This window comes from Brassica napus, chromosome C1 (assembly GCF_020379485.1).
Source record: "Brassica napus cultivar Da-Ae chromosome C1, Da-Ae, whole genome shotgun sequence".
NCBI lineage: Eukaryota > Viridiplantae > Streptophyta > Magnoliopsida > Brassicales > Brassicaceae > Brassica > Brassica napus.
The window spans coordinates 17,380,021-17,395,486 of NC_063444.1; the positions used below are offsets into that span (position 1 = coordinate 17,380,021).

Here is a 15,466-nt window from a genome sequence, read left to right on the forward strand (position 1 = left end):
GTGAGAATATATGCTAGGAACCATTAGGAGCACCTAAACAACAACCACATAGTATTTAGAGTTGTTGCGATCACTGCAATCCAAAATGTTTGATGAAGCTTGAGTATTAACCTGCATTAGTAAACATTTGGTGATACGAAAAGAAACCACCTTCAATAGCATAGATACGCTTTGCCTTTGCAACATGATTCAACAAGTGTAACATGAAACTCTATCCGAGGGCAAAAAAAAAAAAAAAATGAATCCAAGGATGAAAATGCTCTTGCAGAGATGGTGGACAGAGGAAGAGCCGAGAATGTTGCGGCGGGATTCGAGAGTCCAGTCCTAGTAATTGGGCTTTCAACTTAGTAGTATTTGAGCGTCAATCTATTCCATTAGAGTCTTATGTGATTGTAGATTTTCTTCAAGTAAGTTGGCTCGAGCTCAACACCAACTATCAATACTTTAACCTTGGTCCAAAAATCTTATGTGACTGTATAAGGTTCTCATGTAACCGCAGCGGTTGCGATTGCGGTTGTGGGAGTTTGCGGATGCGGGTGGTTGTGATTTTAAACGGGTTAAAGAAATTTGTACTGCAGTTAGAAATATAGAATCACAAGTAATAAGAAGTCCTTCTATTATTCAATCACAAAGTTCTCAAATCACAAATCACAAATCACAAATCATATGTTATGCAACACAATATGCATCTCCATATATATAGAACTAGATAACTCCTAATTCTAATAGTATTATCACAATCCATATTTCCTAATTCTTTTAGATAATTATAACTCAATAAGAAAAGGAAACTTGCAAGTCAAGCTTATCCAACAATTTTCCCCGTAAGCTTGAATTCGCCTTCATCCACGTTCTTGACCCCGATCAAATTCCTCATCTCGACAAACTTGGTTCTTCCCAATGACTTGGTTAGTATGTCTGCTCGCTGCTCACTTCCTGGCACATGTTCCACTTCAGTTCGCTCTTTCTCAACACATTCGCGTATAAAGTGGAACCTTCAGTGTATATGTTTACTTCGGCCGTGAAAAACATGATTTTTCGTCGAGCAATTGCAGATTTGTTATCCACCATTATCTTCACTTTCTCGCAAATCTTTCCTATGACCTCACCAAGTAATTCTTGCAACCATATCGCTTGCTTTGCTGCCTCTGTAGCAGCCATGAATTCTGCCTCACATGATGATAGAGCAACAATCTCTTGCTTCTGTGAACACCACATTATTGGACTGTCATCGAGATAGAATATGTGACCTGTAGTGCTCTTACCATCATCTTCATCGACGTTATGAGAGCTATCACTGAATCCGACCACTTCTAACTTTGACTGCCTTGAATACAAAACACCTAAAGAGACACTTCCTCGTACGTATCTCAGTACTTGCTTTAATGCTTCACCATATGATTCCTTTGGTTCCTGCATGTATCGGCTTAGTAGTCCCACGCTAAAAGACAGGTCCGGACTAGTGTGCAATAAGTACTGCATGCAACCTATGTTCCTTTTGTACTATGTTTCATCAACACCTCTTTCTGCAGGTGACTTGGACAGCTTTATGTTGAAGTCCATAGGAACATGAGTTAAGTTGCACGTGCCCATACCGCCTTCCTCAAGGAGCTTCATCGCATATCGGCTTTGTTTCAATGTAATACCTCTGTCGAACTGATGTACTTCAATGCCCAAGTAATATGTCAATCTTCCAAGGTCACTCATCTCAAACACAATTGCCATACTTCTCTTAAAGTCAACGAAGACACCTGATGAGCAAGTCATCGACATATACTACCACGATGAAAGTTCAACCCAACAAGAATCTTGTTTAGCTTAGCATTCCATGCTCGAGGCGCTTGCTTCAAACCATACAAAGCTTTTCTTAACTGATAAACTTTCCCTTCTGGTCATGCGATCACAAAGGCCTCAGGCTGTGCAATGAATACTTCTTCCTTTAGTTCACCATGCAAGAATGTGGTTTTCACGTCGAGGTGATGTATCTTCCAACCAGATGAAGCGGCCAACGAGATAACTAGACGAATTGTCTCGAGCAACTGGAGCGAAGACTTCGTCATAGTCGATCCCATGTTTCTGAACGTAACCTTTAGCTACTAACCGCGCTTTGTATTTGATGATACTTCCGTCGGCATTACATTTTATTTTGAATACCCACTTCAATCCGATCGGCTTCACTCCTTTAGGTAAATCAACTAGGATCCATGTATTGTTCTTCTCAATTGAACTTATCTTGTCTAAACACGCATCGATCCAGACCTGTAGCTTCCTTGCCTCTGTAAAATCCCATGGCTCATCGTTGATGACCATGAGAAGGCGTTCACATTCTTCATCGGCTAAGAGGACGTAATCTTCTAAGTACAAAGGTTTATTGCTTACTCTTGTTGATCGTCTTGGTTGTACCTGAGGTTGATCAGTATCAGCATCATCATCTTCTTCTTCTTCTTCTATTTCACTAGTTGGAATAATACTTTCATTGTCTCCTACTGCTCTTGTCTCATGAGTTTCTCTATTGTCATCGAGTGTCTTCAGTTCAAACTCAAAGGTACCGGAGTTATCATCTTCTCTCGCCTCCTCTGCTTTCCAATTCCAACTTTGGTCTTCCTTGAAAACTACATTGCGGTTTACGACAATCTTTCTCTTCGATGGGTCTAAAAGGCGATAGGCTTTAGACCATGTCTCTGTCCCGAGATGCACTAGACGTCTAGATTGATCATCAAGCTTCTTCCTTCCTGTTGTATCACTTGTAGCATAGCACACACACCCAAATACTCATAGGTGATCGAGATTTGGCTTCTTGTCCCGAAGAGCTTCATATGGTGTATTTCCCTTTAGCGATCTTGTCGCAAGTCGATTGATCAAATAGGTAGCATCTCGTACTGCCTCTCCCCACAAGAATTTTGGAACACTCATGTGTTTTAATATGCTTCTGGTCATCTCTAATAGCATACAATTCCGTCTCTCGACAACTCCGTTATGTTGAGGAGAGTATGGTGTTGTAAGATGTCTCCTGATACCATGTCGATCACAATAGGTTTCAAACTCATGAGATATGAACTCACCGCCTCTGTATGTTCTCAACGTCTGGATTGTAGCCTTTGTCTCCTGTTCGACCATCACCTTAAAACGCTTGAAGCTTTCAAAAGCTTCACTCTTATTTTTCAACAAAACGGTCCACATATAGCGAGAAAAATCATCAATAAGAACAAAAATGTATCGTTTATGTCCTGGGGTAGCAGGAGTAATGGGTTCACATAGGTCTCCATGGATGAGTTCAATGGATGGCTTGCTCGATATTGAGTTGTCTGTGGGTATGGTTGTCTAGCTTGTTTTCCAAGTAAGCAAGACGCACATGTTTCTTTTCCGACTGTGATGTTTGGAATGCCGGTGACAAGATCTTTATTTATCATCAGTTTCATCGTCTCAACATTGACGTGACCGAGTCGGGCGTGCCATGTCGATGATTCAGTTGACGCTATTTGCAAGTATTGAATATTATCCGTCTGCAAGGTGACTTTATAAAGCCGATTTCTTGATCGTATGCTCTCGATCATGAGATGTCCACAGCGATCGAATAGCATTAGCGTGTTACCTTTCATTCGTACCTCGCAGCCAACTTCTGTGGCTTGTCCCAGACTCACAATATTGCTCTTCAAAGCTGGAATATAATATACGTCGTTTAGAACTTTTTTAGCACCTCCCGAGAAGACAAATCGAATGGAGCCCTTTCCTTTGATATCAACACGTGAATCATCCCCAAACCGCACTTTGCCTGTAATTTTCTCGTCCATTGTATGAAAGAACATACGATTTCCACTCATATGGTTGCTTGCTCCATTATCAAGATACCACAAGTTCTTGTTATCATGACCAGAATCGTAGATGCTCAGGTTGACCTTTTGTTCATTGAGGTAGACTACCTCATGCACTATTAGCTCATCGGCCTCTTGAGTATCATCACCTTTCTTCTCAATAGTTTCTTGAAGCTTAAGTAATTTGTCCGGACATCATTTGCGTAGTGTCCAAGCTTATCGCACTTGAAGCACGCAATGTGTGAAGCGTCCCATTGAGTTCCTTGTCGATAAGCGTCACGTTGTTGTTGAAATTGCTATATCTACCACGACCTCAGCCTCTCCGCGAGTTATATCGACCTCCACGTCCTCGACCTCCGCGTCCTCCATATTGATCTTGTTGTGACTCCGTATTGGAGTACAACAATTTGGTTTTATCATCTTGTATGATGAAAACCTCCCGAGGAGTCGACACTCTAAGTTGGTAAAGGGGATAAGCCTTGCTGCTATGAAACCGTAAAGCTTCAAAGACAAGGGATGTGGAGTGAATGGTCACACGAAGGATGCGGAAGGCCATCGATATTCCAACTCAATGACCTAGGATATGACGCACCTAGACGACAATGAGGATGATTCCCTGGATATGACGCACCAGGACGAATCGGTTTGATCCCTTGGATATGACTCACCAAGACGGATCAAAAATATCAATGGATATTACACACCATTGAAAGAAAAGTGAGAATCACTCTCAAGGTTCCAAAAATAATCACTCAAAGCTTATTTTATTTCAATGGAGATTACAACTTATTTATAAGAGAGTAAACTTGTTCACAAAGCTATATATTTATTACATTGGAAATCATAAAACTAGTGCATGGAGGAGAGAGAGTGTTTTTGAAACAAGCATTCCTTGCATGTAGGAGAGAGAAGCTTTTCATGCAATTAACCACCTAATTTTCGTCACTCTCTTTGGACAGCAAAGAAACCATTTGATTTTGAATCTTCTTGGGCTTGTAACTTGATAAAAATGGGTTGGACATGTTAACTAACATCTTGGGTCAATTTCTGAATGTCTTCCATGTCCATAGCTTCATATATGAGCCCAATATCACAGCATACTCCTCCTCTTCAAAAAGATTTGTCCTCAAATCTTGCTCTCCAAAGAAAGAAAAACTTGAACACACACTTCCAAATGATCCAGCAGATTTGAAAAACATAAATAATAAAACTCTTTTTTTTCTTTGTTTGTAGAAGATGAATAGATGAGAATGGTGGATAACAGAAGTGAATACCAAACTCAGAGTGTTGCTCTGATACCAAATGATAAAAAAACCTCCCAAGGAATACACTCTGAAATTGGTAAGGGATAAGTAATGAGATCCTAGGACTCTTCTCTGGATGGTTTTGGATAGATCATTGCATAAACGAATCAAAAACTCAAGTTTATCAAGGCTGTGGATCGTATGGTGACACAAGAGGCTGCGGAAAGGCTTCTTGATACTCCTAGGCTTAGATCGGATATGACACACCTTTCTAAAGCCCTTGGGTGTTGGATATTACACACCAACAGACTAGAGATTACACACCTGACGCTCTCTTAACTCGTGAAAGCAAAGGGAGAAGAAAACACAAAGGTTTTAAGTGAAAGAAGACTTGATAGATTGCTAGGGTTGCCGTCACACACATATATATAGTGAAAGGCTTGGAACAGGCTCCAAGCATTTCAAAACTAAAGGAACACACTCCTTTAATAATGTAGAAACAAAGACATAACTTAGATAGAGTTTTTTTTTTGAAAATAAAAGACATAAGTACTTAGAAATAAAAGATAACATAAGGTTCTTCATGTGGTTTGGTCCGAGAGTATCAACTAGGTGATGTGTTAGCAAGACTATGGCCTCGTTAAAAACCTATCATTGCAAAACCCAGTGGGACAAAAACAATGACAGGAAAAGAGCACACATAGCTTGCTAGCCTAGATGATACTCAGCTTGATGGTAAGATGGCTTGAATGATAATGAGTGTGTCTTGATGTATCAAGCTTCCTCCAAGACATTCTTCTTGCTCCAAAGACTTCCTGATTAATCCTCCAATAGCTTCTTTGAGTTTCCTGGTTCTGGCTCGAGTTATGGGACCTTCAGGAATAGTTAAGACATCTTCTTCAGCTAGTTCATCTCTAAGCTCTCCATCTCTATCTCCATCAGCTGGCTGGTCCATGATCATATCATCCCCTCCCTCTTGAAAAGGATTTGACCTCAAATCAGGTTCATCTGCAATAAAAGGGATCAAGTCAGTAACATTGAAGCTATTACTCACATCATACTTACCTTGGAGATCAATCTTGTAGGCATTGTTGCTGATCTTCTTTGTGATCTCAAAAGGTTCATCAATTCTCGGCATAAGCTTGGACTTCCTCTCATTAGGAAACCTCTCTTTTCTTAGATGAACCCAGACTTGGTCACCCTCTTTAAAGACCATCTCATTCCTTCCTTTGTTGGCATGCTTGACATACTGCTTAGTTTTCTCTTCAATGTTGAGCCTAGCCTGCTCGTGGAGTTGTTTCACTATCTCTGCCTTATTTTTGCCATCCAAACTGACCCTTTCACACTCAAGTAAAGGGGTTAAATCCAAAGGAGAGGTGGAGTTGATTTTCAAATGTCAAAGCTATTCTGAAGTAAAGAAGATTCAAATAGCCACTGCTGAGTTTTATGGTTATGCTTCAAGCTGGTGGAATCAATTGGTGTCGTCTAGGAGACATTGGAAAAGAACCAGTTGCAACATGGCTTAAGTTAAGGGCTTTGATGCGTCATAAGTATGTTCCCAGACAGTACCACAAGGGAGTCCTTCGAAAGCAGTCTGAGGCAAGGCTATGTTCTTCAATCTTGGATCGGAAACAACAAGGAAGCATGAGATCAACTCCAACCAGTGTCATTAGTTTATCTAGAAAAACAACAAGCCGGGTCAGTAAGGAGGACATCAAGGAGCTTTCTCAGTTGATTAAGGACGTGGGGAAACCACTCAAGAGAACCAATACAACACGACCATTCATTGAAGCACAACATCAAGAACCAGTTACTACTGTCTCAGAACTCCAAGTTGAAGAGCCGGTATCAAATGAACATATTCAAGAAGATCAAGCCAAAGAATCATCACCTACCATTCAGAAAGAAGAGCAACCAGTTCAGGACGTGATGGTTACTATCATTCAGGATGTGAAAGAAGATGAGGCTGAGGCCCCCATGGAACCACAATCAGACCGTGGACTGAATCAACTGATTGTCTTTGATCTGTCTGATTTCCAAAAGACATTCTTGAGTACTTTTCTGATCAGTCCCTTTGTTTGGAACAAGACCAGAGCAGTGGAGCTTTCAAGACACGAATTGGGGATGAAGCAATTTGTATTTGAGCCTGGAGGAGAGTTGTGTAATCTCAGGAACAAGAACAAACTGATTGAGAAAAAATCAGCTACATCAACAATTGATTTTGTTGACTTCTCATCGTCTGAAGATAAGGTGTTGCACGTCTCATCTCAGCAAGACTTTCACTACAAAACCAATTGTAGAATGTTTACCACTCAGTCCTTGATCCAACAAACCAGACCACGCAGTAAATGGCCTCCTGATCATCAAGATATTGCCAATTTTGCAAAACACATCGATTTGGATCAATTCCGTGAGATACTTATATCTGATTGGGTTGGAAGGTTACAGACCTACTTGTGGAGACCTGGAGAATATGTCAGCATATTTATCTTCCTTGAAGAGCACTTTGCCCGTGCTAGAATCATCTTGGGTTATAAGGAGTTGGAAGCAGGTCAAAACGCCTTGCTTCTCGACCATGTCAAGATATGGAAGCCACCAGATATGCAGCAGCTTCAGCACCATTACAAAGATTATCAAACCATGAGTGGAGATGGAGGATTCACTGGAGAAAATGGTGAAGTAATTACTGGATCAGAAGAAGAACTCATGGTTTCTTCTCAAATCAAGGAGAAACCACCAGATCAACTTAGCTTATAACAAACTCCAAAGCAACCAACCCGAGGTCAGACTATTTTGAGGTCTACACTTTTCGAAAAGAAGGGTTCTAATGATCAGAGTATCAATGATGAGTCCCTGGCTAAGTTGGAGAAGCAACAAGCAAACCTTGAAAACTGTCTAGCCGCCAGCTTTGACATAGGAGCAGTCCAAGGATCATATCTCAACAACCAAAGGGAAGAAAGCAACAAACTCGACTTCCACGGAAACTTAACTCATAAGGGGCTCACGGCGAATTGGAATCATGTCCAAAGCTTCTCAGGGGAAATAGTTATGGGTTCTACAAGTCGGGTGAACCTGTGTTTGCTTTGTTTGAATTTTTCTAACAAACACAGGTTCACCCGACTTGTAGAACCCATAACTCTTTCCCCTGAGAAGCTTTGGACATGATTCCAATTCACCGTGAGCCCCTGATGAGTTAAGTTTCCATGGAAGTTTAGTTTGTTGCTTTCTTCCCTTTGGTTATTGAGATATGATCCTTGGACTGCTCCTATGTCAAAGCTGGCAGCTAGACAGTTTTCAAGGTTTGCTTGTTGCTTCTCCAACTTAGCCAAGGACTCATCATTGATACTCTGGTCATTAGAACCCTTCTTTTCAAAAAGTGTAGACCTCAAAATAGTCTGACCTCGGGTTGGTTGCTTTGGAGTTTGTTGTAAGCTAAGTTGATCTGGTGGTTTCTCCTTGATTTGAGAAGAAACAATGAGTTCTTCTTCTGATCCAGTAATTACTTCACCATTTTTTCCAGTGAATCCTCAACCTCCACTCATGGTTTGATAATCTTTGTAATGGTTCTGAAGCTGCTGCATATCTGGTGGCTTCCATATCTTGACATGGTCGAGAAGCAAGGCGTTTTGACCAGCTTCCAACTCCTTATAACCCAAGATGATTCTAGCACGGGCAGAGTGCTCTTCAAGGAAGATAAATATGCTTACATATGCTCCAGGTCTCCACAAGTAGGTCTGTAACCTTCCAACCCAATCAGATATAAGCATCTCTCGGAATTGATCCAAATCGATGTGTTTTGCAAAATTGGCAATATCTTGATGATCAGGAGGCCATTTACTGCGTGGTCTGGTTTGTTGGATCAAGGACTGAGTGGTAAACATTCTACAATTGGTTTTGTAGTGAAAGTCTTGCTGAGATGAGACGTGCAACACCTTATCTTCAGACGATGAGAAGTCAACAAAATCAATTGTTGATGTAGCTGATTTTTTCTCAATCAGTTTGTTCTTGTTCCTGAGATTACACAACTCTCCTCCAGGCTCAAATACAAATTGCTTCATCCCCAATTTGTGTCTTAAAAGCTCCACTGCTCTGGTCTTGTTCCAAACAAAGGGACTGATCAGAAAAGTACTCAAGAATGTCTTTTGGAAATCAGACAGATCAAAGACAATCAGTTGATTCAGTCCACGGTCTGATTGTGGTTCCATGAGGGCCTCAGCCTCCTCTTCTTTCACATCCTGAATGATAGGAACCATCACGTCCTGAACTGGTTGCTCTTCTTTCTGAATGGTAGGTGATGATTCTTTGGCTTGATCTTCTTGAATATGTTCATCTGATACCGGTTCTTCAACTTGGAGTTCTGAGACAGTAGTAACTGGTTCTTGCAGTTGTGCTTCAATGAATGGTCGTGTTGTATTGGTTCTCTTGAGTGGTTTCCCCACGTACTTAATCAACTGAGACAGCTCCTTGATGTCCTCCTTACTGACCCGGTTTGTTGTTTTGCTAGATAAACTAATGACACTGGTTGGAGTTGATCTCATGCTTCCTTGTTGTTTCCGATCCAAGATTGAAGAACATAGCCTTGCCTCAAACTGCTTTTGAAGGACTTCCTTGTGGTACTGTCTGGGAACATACTTATGATGCATCAAAGCCCTCAATTTAAGCCAGGTTGCAACTGGTTCTATTCCATAGTGTCTCCTAGACGACACCAATTGATTCCACCAGCTTGAAGCATAACCATAAAACTCAGCAGTGGCTATTTGAATCTTCTTTACTTCAGAATAGCTTTGACATTTGAAAATCAACTCCATCTTCTCTTCCCATTCCACATATGCAGTAGGATCAGCCTCCCCAAGGAAAGAAGGGATTTGAAATTTCAATCCAGCATGCTTCTGGTTTCTGTCCATCTGATCAAACTCCTTTTTCTTGTACTCATCTCTGGATGATCTGCTTTTCCTTTGCTGCTGTATGTCTTGTCTGAATTTTCTCATTTGATCTTTGCAGACTTTATCCAGAATGACCGTGAATTCTTCAAGAAAAAACTTATCTTTCTTGCTGAGTTCTCCTTTTTGATCTCCTGCCATGGTACCTGAGACCGAAAACAACACGCAGCAGTAACAAGTTCTACAGAGAAAACAAAAATAATCAATTTGCAAAACAAAAAAACAGATTCAAATCGAAACTTAAAACCTTAAACAACTCTGATTAATTTCGATCCCAGCCTGATTATTCTTACTCTTAACAGACCAAAACGAAAATAATAAACCCAAACACAAGCAGATTCGAAATCAGATTCAATAAGATCAAACCTAAATTCCTCTGATCAATTTCGAACTCAACCAAAGACAAGTACAAATCAAAACTTGAGCAATACGGAACAGATTTAAACAGATCAGACTTGTGAGAAGAGAGGGAGAGAGAGATCACAAAATCAGGTTCAGTTTCAGGCTTTGAGTTGTAAAAATTCAGAATAGAACAGATTCACAACAACAGAAACAGATCAACTCAGTTTAACAACAGAAACATATCACAGCAAATTAAAAACTTTCTGATCAAGGATGTGAAGAGTCTAAACACAGAAATCAGATCAAGAAACCCTATTTTATCAGAGTTTTGTCATAGAACACAGATCAACACGAAATCAAAGTGAATATGAAAGAACAGAAACAAATTCGTGATCAAAACACTCAGATTTATCAGTTTTCAACAACAGAAACATAGCTCGATCAAAACTGAACAAGAAGATGAACATATCAAATCGAAAACTTTAGAGAAAACATAAACTTCCCTTCCAGAGTTACTCTGATACCACATAATGAAAACCTCCCGAGGAGTCGGCACTCTAAGTTGGTAAAGGGGATAAGCCTTGCTGCTATGAAACCGTAAAGCTTCAAAGACAAGGGATGTGGAGTGAATGGTCACACGAAGGATGCGAAAGGCCATCGATATTCCAACTCAATGCCCTAGGATATGACGCACCTAGACGACAATGAGGATGATTCCCTGGATATGACGCACCAGGACGAATCGGTTTTATCCCTTGGATATGACGAACCAAGACGGATCGAAAATATCAATGGATATTACACACCATTGAAAGAAAAGTGAGAATCATTCTCAAGGTTCCAAAAATAATCACTCAAAGTTTATTTTATTTCAATGGAGATTACAACTTATTTATAAGAGAGTAAACTTGTTCACAAAGCTAGATATTTATTACATTGGAAATGATAAAACTAGTGCATGGAGGAGAGAGAGTGTTCTTGAAACAAGCATTCCTTGCATGTAGGAGAGAGAAGCTTTCCATGCAATTAACCACCTAATTTTCGTCACTCTCTTTGGACAGCAAAGAAACCATTTGATTTTGAATCTTCTTGGACTTGTAACTTGATAAAAATGGGGTGGCCATGTTAGCTAACATCTTGGGTCAATTTTTGAATGTCTTCCATGTCCATAGCTTCATATATGAGCCCAATATCACATCATTGTAGCTCCTCCTCTTCTTCTCCTATTCGTTCTTCATATGCTTTCAATCTCTCAACAATATCTTCAAAACTTGTGGTGTTGAGATCGAGAACTTGTTCCAAAGATGCAACAATGTGGATATATCTTCTTCTCGGTAAGCTTTTAAGAAATTTCTTCACAATTTTGGGTTCTTCAATGATCTCCCCTAGCGAGGCTGACTTCGAAGAAATCTCTGATAGCTTTCCAACGATTACATCGATTGTATCTTCTTATTTCATCTTAAGTCTATCAAACTCTGCCATTAGGGTTTGTAGTCTTGCTTCTCTAACTCTCTCAGCTCCAACATGTCGGGTTTTAATCGCATTCCAAATTGTTTTAGCTTTATCTAGGTCACCAACTTGTAGTGTTAAGGCCTCGGGTATAGAATGAAATAGCAAGGCAATAGCCATATCATTCTTTTCTTCAGCTTTACTTCCGGGGTCTATAGCCTCCCACGCTTTGTTGACCTTGAGTGCTATCTTCATACGCATAGCCCACACCGCATAGTTTGAGGAGTTTAGCATTGGAAATTTTATGGAGGAGGGGCCGGTTTCTTTGATCTTCATCGCATTAATATCTTCTGTCTCATCTCCCATCGTTTTAATTTTGTAGTTTGTGTGGCTCTGATACCAAATATAGAATCATAAGTAATAAGAAGTCGTTCTCTTATTCAATCACAAGTCTTATCTTATGTTATGCAACACAAAATGCATCTCCATATATATATAACTAGATAACTCCTAATTCTAATAGTATTATCACAATCCATATTTCCTAATTCTTTTAGATAATCATAACTCAATAAGAAAATTAAACTTGCAAGTCAAGCTTATCAAACAAGAAACTGGTGCGTTTGCGGGATACTTATGACTGGTTAGCCACTAAATACGACAACAGTTAAATAATAAATAAATAATATTTACATTTTATATAATTATAAAAGTATTAAACATTATAATATTATAATAAATATAAAAATTGTATTTTAAATTTTTTAAAACTAATAGAAATAGAAAATAATTTTATTTAAAAAAATTATAATATAAATTAAAATATGATAGATACATTTTAGTATTTTTATTATTTCAATTTTTATTTTTATTTTTATTTTTGTATTTATATGTATATTGTTTTTAAAAAAATGAAATTTTTTTTTACCCTCCCGTAACTGCAAACGCTAGATGAAACCAACTTTTAAATTTAAAAGGTTTAGAACGGTTTGAAGCGGTTTAGAGCGGTTTGAGTAATTATTGTAAAACGTTAACAACCACTACAAACCGCAAAAACTAGGTTTGTGGTTGGTAGAAAAGAAACCTGTCATGCCCTAGGTCTGGCTACTCCCGACGCAGTAGGATCTCATATCGTTTAGGCGACGCGATTCCACGTTAGCCCAAATCAACAAATCTGGGCCCATTTAGTGCCCACTGCATTCCTTTACAATGATGACTCTTTGGACAGTACATGTGTAGTACAGCCACGGGCCACCGTACTCTATCACGTTACATGCCTTACGCCACGTGGATGAATCCATTTTTCGGTGTTAAAAGCCAATAGACCATTGGACTCTTCTTAAATTTATATAAATAGACTCCAACCCGACGACAACGTTAAGACTAGCGAAAGAAAACGATAAGAACAAAAACAAAAAATGATGAAGTGTTTGATCTGTCTCTCTCTTATCCTCCTCTCTCTCATCTCCGTCGTGGAAAGTAATCTTGGTGGCTGGAAGCAGATTGATTTATCTGATCTGAACATTCATTAATCGCCACAACAAGAAAACAGCGATATTCTGACGGACATTCTGACGGAAAATGAAATCCTCGGAATATCCCGAGGAAACACAAAATTGGGTTTCCTCGGAATTTCCTCGGAATATACCGACGGAATTCCGAGGAAATATCAATCCGTCGGAATATTCCGAGGAAATTCCGAGGAAAAATGGGTTCTTCGGAAAAAACCGATGAATTTTGAGGAAATATTATAGCCGTTGGAGAGCCGTTGGGGGATTTTACAAAATTCCGAGGAAATTCCGACAAACTAGCCTTTTCCGTCGGAATTCCGTCGGAATTTCCTCGGTCTGTCGGCAGGATTTAAACTATAAATACAAGCACTCCTCTTCCTCTTCATTCACTCCATATCTTCATCCTCCCTCTTACTCTATTTACACACGAATTTGATTCATAAAAAATATGTCTTCTTCAAATTATTTTCGTTCTTGGATCGATCGACCTCATTTGGATCCGAACACGAGATTGCTTACGGAAGAATACCAACGAGGTATAACCGAATTCATGGGGTTAGTTCACCGACAACCGGAAGAAAAAACAGGTATGTTAAGATGTCATTGCTCTAATTGTAAAAATAGAAAGGTTATTAAAGAGTGGGATGTTTGGACTCATCTATATTTGAGTGGGTTTACACGAAGTTACAAAATTTGGTATCATCATGGGGAAACTGATTATGAACATGGTAGTACTAGCGAACCTCAGCCAGCGGTTAGATTAGAAGAACCAATTAGAAAGGATGTAGATTATGGTGTAGGTACTGAGCAGATGGTAAATGATCATTTTAGAGGGGAAGATTTACCCAATGCAGAAGCTAGGAGATTTTATGATATGTTGGATGCTGGAAAGCAACCATTGTACGAAGGTTGCAGAGATGGTCATTCAGCTTTATCATCTGCTACAAGATTGGTAAAACAGATTATAATTTGGCTGAAGATTGTGTGGATGCGATTGCTGATTTTGTAAAAGGTATTCTACCCGAGGATAATGTAGCTCCTGGTTCATACTACGAGGTTCAGAAACTCGTAGCTAGTCTTGGTTTATCGTATCAGGTAATAGATGTATGCAGCGACAACTGCATGATTTATTGGAGGGCGGATGAACAGCGGGTTACATGTAAATTTTGTGGAAAGCCTCGTTATAAAGATACGAGTGGAAGAGTTCCAGTGCCATATAAAAGGATGTGGTATTTGCCTTTGACGGAAAGGTTGCAGAGGTTGTATCTGTCTGAACGCACAACGCAACCAATGAGATGGCATGCGGAGCACTCAACAGATGGTGAGATCAGACATCCTTCAGATGCAAAAGCGTGGAAGCATTTCCAATCAAAGTATCCCGACTTTGCGTATGAGAGAAAAAATGTCTACCTTGGTGCATGTACTGATGGTTTCAGCCCGTTTGGCAAGAGTGGAAGACAGTATTCTCTATGGCCAGTCATTCTTACACCATACAACCTACCCCCAAACTTGTGCTTGCGACAAGAGTTTTTGTTTCTCTCGATTCTCGTTCCCGGACCAGAGCATCCTAAGAGATCACTTGATGTGTTTCTTCAGCCACTAATATATGAGTTGCAACAACTATGGGCTCAAGGTGCTGAAACATACGATGTTTCGTGTAAAGAAAACTTTCAAATGCGGGCAGTACTAATGTGGACAATAAGTGATTTTCCAGCATATGGTATGTTATCTGGATGGACAACGCATGGAAGGCTATCATGTCCATATTGTCAAGATAACACTGATGCTTTCCAACTAAAACACGGAAGGAAAACGTGTTGGTTTGACTGTCACAGGAGATTCCTACCACCTGATCATCCATATCGTAGGAGTAGGAATTTGTTTACGAAGAACAAGAGGGTGTTTGACAGTCCACCTCCAAAAATTTGTGGGAAAGATTTGAAGACACAACTAAGAGATTTTGGTGCAGAAAGGACGCCAGACGTCGGTGGACATGAGCGTTTTCCGGTAGATGCTGTTGGAGACCTACATAACTGGCACAAAAAAAGTATTTTCTGGGATCTGCCATACTGGGAGGATCATCTGCTAAGGCATAATTTAGATGTCATGCATATTGAGAAGAACGTTTTTGACAATCTCATGAACACGATCCTTAATGTTCAAGGTAA

The 15,466-nt window shown here is 39.8% G+C and overlaps 1 protein-coding gene across 1 annotated transcript; it reads right to left on the reverse strand.

Moving 5' to 3' along the window:
- Positions 1–8,583: 8,583 nt before the first annotated feature.
- Positions 8,584–10,137, reverse strand: LOC125579856. The gene has a single exon (XM_048743736.1). It carries the CDS (start codon positions 10,135–10,137, stop codon positions 8,584–8,586), a length of 1,554 nt encoding a protein of 517 aa, XP_048599693.1.
- Positions 10,138–15,466: the final 5,329 nt, after the last annotated feature.